Source organism: Penaeus monodon, chromosome 41, assembly GCF_015228065.2.
Source record: "Penaeus monodon isolate SGIC_2016 chromosome 41, NSTDA_Pmon_1, whole genome shotgun sequence".
Classification (NCBI taxonomy): domain Eukaryota; kingdom Metazoa; phylum Arthropoda; class Malacostraca; order Decapoda; family Penaeidae; genus Penaeus; species Penaeus monodon.
In genome coordinates, this window is record NC_051426.1 from 25,710,139 (window position 1) to 25,715,703 (window position 5,565).

Sequence of the window (5,565 nt, forward strand, 5' to 3'; positions counted from 1 at the left end):
TTCAAGTTTACAGATTGATAACAAAGTTTTTTTTTTTTTTTTTCCTATCTTTCTTTCTCTTCTTTTACTTAGCGTCCATAATGGAAATAAATTAGCAAGTTAGGTTCGCTTGCGAGTCCTTAACTTGTCCAACTTTGCCGGCGAGTCGCTCAAAGAAAGGAGGAGGAGGAGGAGGAGGAGGAAGAAGAGAAGAGGAGGAGGAAGAAGAGAAGAGGAGGAGGAAGAAGAAGAGGAGGAGGAAGAAGAGAGAAGGAGGAGAAGAAGAAGAAGGAGGAGGAAGAAGAAGAGGAGGAGGAAGAAGAAGAAGAGGAGGAAGAAGAAGAGGAGGAGGAGGAGGAGGAGGAGGAGGAAGAAGAAGAGGAGGAGACGATGGAAAATAGAGATGACATTTCCTTGTGATTGTCTGGATCGCCATCTTGTTATTTGAACTTCTTCTATTTAATTTTAGTTTTTCTCTTTTCCTTCTTTCATCTTCGTTTTCTTTCTTCCTCTCCGTCTCTTGCAACGTCAGGATGGAGTTGTCATATGCGCTTCGGTTGGCTGGTTCGGGGGGGGGGGGGGGCACGGAGGAGGGGAGATAAGATGGAAGGAGAGAGGAGGAGAGTGAGGAAAGGGAGGAAGGGAAGGAGGAAGGAGAGAGGAGGAGAGTGAAGAAAGGGAGGAAGGGAAGGAGGATAAGAGATAGGATGGAAGGAGAGAGGAGGAGGGAGGAGATGAGGAAAGGGAGGAAGAGAGATAGGATGGAAGGAGAGAAAAGGAAAGGAAGCGAATAGAAAGATTGAATTAGAAAGGAAAGAAAAAGAAAGAAGGAGAATATGGAAAGGAGAAAAGACAGAAAAAAGAAAAACAGAAAGAAATAATCCAATAATAGAAGAGAGACGGCGTTCGGCGTCTAAAGAGATCAAGACAAGAATTGAATTAAATACGACCTCTTTCAGGCTTCCTCAGCCGCCCATACGCCCTCGCGCCCATACGCCCTCACGCCCATACGCCCTCACGCCCATACGCCCTCACGCCCATACGCCCTCACGCCCTCATGCCCATACGCCCTCATGCCCATACGCCCTCCCATGCCCATACGCCCTCACGCCCATACGCCCTCACGCCCATACGCCCATACGCCCTCACGCCCATACGCCCTCACGCCCATACGCCCTCACGCCCTTACGCCCTAACGCCCTCATGCCCATACGCCCTCACGCCCATACGCCCTCACGCCCATACGCCCTCACGCCCTACGCCCATCACGCCCTCATGCCCATACGCCCTCACGCCATACCCTCAGCCATACGCCCTCACGCCCATACGCCCTCATGCCCTACGCCCTCAGCCCTCATGCCCATACGCCCTCACGCCCATACGCCCTCACGCCCTCATGCCCATACGCCCTCATGCCCATACGCCCTCACGCCCATACGCCCTCACGCCCATACGCCCTCACGCCCATACGCCCTCACGCCCATACGCCCTCACGCCCATACGCCCTCATGCCCATACGCCCTCATGCCCATACGCCCTCACGCCCATACGCCCTCGCGCCCTCACGCCGTCACGCCCTCCTGGCCGCCCATCGACAGAGCCACCTTCAATAACTGATGATTTTACGAAAATGATGATAACAAATGATAATGGAATAATGATAATGAATGTGCATAATTGAAATAAAAAAGAAAATGGGTTAAGTAATGCGAATCACATATAGGATATCCAAAATAAGATGTCCAATAGATAAACCGATGAATAGGTGGTTAAAGATAGAGAAAGAGAGAGAGAAGAAAGTGCGACCTCAAGTGCGGCGCGGAAATTGATGCAAGGCCGAGAATCCCGTGATCCGCAGTGGGGGATTAGGCCTTATGAGGGATTTCTTGTCGGGATTCAGTCGACCCGGGGGGGTTGGCGTCGGGGAGAGAGGGAGGGGGAGGGGGTGGTGTGGGGAAGGGGAGAGGGGGGAGAGGGAGAGTGGGTGGTGGTGTAGGGAGAGAGAGAGGGAGAGGGAGAGGGGTGATGTGGGGAAGGGGAGAGGGAGAGGGAGAGGTGGTGTAGTGAGGGGAAAAGGGAGAGGGAGAGGAGGGGGTGGAGTGGGGAAGGGAGAAAGAGGAAGATGGGGAGGTGTGGGTGTGGGGAAGGGAGGAGGAGGGAGAAAGGGAGAGGGTGGCGTGAGGGAGAGGACGAAGAGGGAGAAGGGGAGAGGGTGGCGTGAGGGAGAGGACGAAGAGGGAGAAGGGGAGAGGAGGAAGAGGTGGATTTGCGAGCCAGCGGTAGGTCGGATGCCAGACTTTTTATTATTCTTTTTATTACGTTTTTCCTTTCTATTTCTATTTTCTACATCTGGCTTGAGTTTTGTTTTTATTATTAATTAGTGATTGGGATTTTAACACCCTCCGTCCACTTTTTTATGCGATTTTTTTGTTTTCTTTTGTTCTATGGATTTTTTTTTTTTTATTAATTTATTTATTTGTTGTTCTTAGGATGTATTACGGAGTGGATGACGTTGTTTTAAAATTCTGTGATAGGGCGTTTGATGTGATACAATAAATTATATATATACACATGGAGAGTTTAATTTTGTTTCGTTTTGAATGATATTGCAGAGAATGAGACCGTATTACGCAGGTTCTCTTGCTAAAGAAGTATCATCACCCCATTCCTCGTAAATAATTTTTTCCCTTTCCCCTCCCCCCCACTCCTTCTCCCCTCCCCCTCACTCCTTCCCCTCCTCCCCCTCACTCCTTCCCCTCCTCCCCGTCACTCCTCACTCCCCCCCGCCCCCTCCCCCTCCCCCCTCCCCACTCCATCGGCCCCGCGAATGGAAAAGCGGAAAGTACCCCCAACATGTTATGATTTCCGAAAGGCAGCGTTTCCATGGCAACGGGTTAATGTAATTGGTGTCGTCAGCGCTCGTTGTCACAGGACGGGCGGGGAGGGAGATATTAATTTTCTGTGAGCATGTTATGGAGGCACAGGAGGAGGAGGAGGAGGAACCGTTATATATATGTATATATATATATATATATATATATATATATATATATATATATGATTTTCTTTTTTATTTACTTTATGTGGTGTTGATATTGGTATTGGTATTATTATTGGGGTTGTCGTCGTCGTCACTATCACCGTCATCACCATCTCCACCACCACTATCATCTCCACCACCACTACCATCATCACCATCTCCACCACCATCATCACCATCACCATATCCACCATCTCCACCACTATCATCATCTCCACCACCACCATCATCATCATCATCACCATCTCCACCATCATCATCACCATCTCCACCATCATCACCATCACCATCTCCACCACCATCATCATCACCATCTCCACCACCATCATCATCACCATCACCACCATCTCCACCATCATCACCACCACCACCACTACCATCACCATCACCACCACTACCATCACCATCACCACCATCATCATCATCATCATCATCATCACCACCACCACCACCACCACTACCATCACCACCACCACCACCATCATCACCACCATCATCACCACCATCATCACCACCACCATCACCATTGCAGTTCTGGTTATTGTTATTAAAGGTGTCGTAGTAATTACTCTTGTGTTCTGCGAGTAGACTAAAAGAGGCGAAACTATTTTAATTTTTCTTTTTCATTTCATTTTTTTTTTAAGGGGGTCTTTTTTTTCCTCTTTTTTTCACCAATTTAGTTCTTGGATCTGTCGTGCTAATTACTTGATCTTTTTTTTTTTCTCTCTCTCTTTTTATGTCAAGGGTAGGAGACTTCGTTTTTTTTTTTTTTTTTTTTTTTTTTTTTTTTTCGTTTTTCTCACTCTTTTTCATTTTTCGTTTTTTTCTCGCTTTTGTTTTTTTTTCTCTCTTTGGATTTCGTAGAGTAATTATCTTACTTGATGGTCGTTAAGTGAGGTTGTTGTTATGTAGGTTGTCCGTTATATAAGGTGTTCGTTGTGTTGGATGTTTATAGGAGACTTTTGCTATGTTGGGCGTGCGCTGTGTATTTCTCTCTCTCTCTCTCTCTCTCTCTCTCTCTTTCTCTCTCTCTCTCTCTCCTCTCCCCCCTCTTTCTCTCTCTTCCCCTCTCTCTTTTCTCTCCCCTCCTCTCTCTCTCTCTCTCTATATATATATATATATATATATATATATATATTTTATTATATATATATATATATATATATATATATATATATGTTGGGGTGGCTGTTATATGAGGTGCTTGCTATGTAGGCGGCCTATGAGATTGATACGTGTGGTATGTTGAGCCGTCCGTTATGTAGGGTGTTTGTTACGAGGGTGAATTCGTTGTGTTTGGGCGTACGTTGTAAGGGGCGTTCGTTATGTGTGGGATGTTCGTTATGAATGATGTTCGTTTTGTGTCAGCGATTGATGTAGAATGAGAAGTTTTCTTTGTTTGCTTGTTTTTCGTTTATATTTGTTTATTTTGTTGTGTGTTTTATTTTTTGTGCGTTTGTTTTTATTTATTTTGTTTGTTTATTAATTATCCAATGTATTTACTATTTCGTGTAGTTATTATTTTATTGTTTTATTGTCCTATATATATATTTTATTATTTATTAATTATTTTATTTTATTGTTTTATTGTTCTGTATATATTTATCATCATTTATTATTTACTATTATTATTATTTACTATTATTATTATTATTATTATTATTTATTATTTTATTTATTTCCAGGTGAGTGGATCTCTTGGAAAGCGGTGAGTGACGTCAGTGATCCGAGGATTTGCAGAGGAAAGGTCACAGAGGTAAGAAAGGGGGGGGTGGGGTTTGGGGTTTGGGGGGGGGGTAGGGAAGATGTGAATGAGGGTATTTTCATCGTGCAAGAGATGTTTATTGTCATTCATTCGTTTTTGTTTATGTTTGTCGCGATGAAATGGTGTTTGTGAGAGAGGGTTGTGTGGGGAAAAGGTGAAAGGGGGGGGGGGATGAGGGGGAGGAAATAGGGAGAGGTAAAGGGGTGAGGGTGAGGGGGGTGGAAAAAAAGGTCAGGGAGGGGTTGGTAGGGGGGGGGGAGAGAAGAAAGGGTTAAGGTGTGAAAAAGGTTAAGGAGATTGGGAATGGGGGAGGGGGGGGGGAGATAAAGGGTTAAGTGAGGGTGAAAAAAGGTCAAAGGGGGGGGGTGGAGGAGGAGATAGAGAGTTAAGGGTTCAGTCCGGAAGGGGGGGGGGGTCAGGGAGGGGTTGGTAGGGGGAGGAAGGGTTATGGGGATGGGTACGGAGGGAGGTGGAAAAAAGGTCAGGGAGGGGTCAGTTGGGGGGGGAGGGGGAGAGGAAAAAAGTGGGGGGGGGGAGTGAGGAGAAAAATTTCCCTGCTTGATACTTTTGACCTTTTTTTTCCCTCTTCTTCTTTTTTCCTTGTAATTTGCATATTGTCAAAATTCTGTCGACTTTGCTTTTCTTTGTGGGGGATTTAGAGCGATTATGCAAATTGTGCGACAGGTTTGGTGTTAGTACAGGTGTTAATACTGCTTTTTCCACCCTTCTTTTTTATCTCCCTTTTTTCTTCTCCTTTCTTTCGCACGTTAGGCGAAAAATT

At 45.7% G+C, this 5,565-nt stretch overlaps 1 protein-coding gene across 1 annotated transcript; it reads left to right on the forward strand.

Moving 5' to 3' along the window:
• Positions 1-1,182: 1,182 nt before the first annotated feature.
• On the forward strand, positions 1,183-1,596 carry LOC119598457 (non-classical arabinogalactan protein 31-like). The gene has a single exon (XM_037948092.1). The coding sequence runs from the start codon at positions 1,183-1,185 to the stop codon at positions 1,594-1,596; it is 414 nt and encodes a 137-aa protein (XP_037804020.1).
• The last annotated feature ends 3,969 nt before the right edge of the window (positions 1,597-5,565 follow it).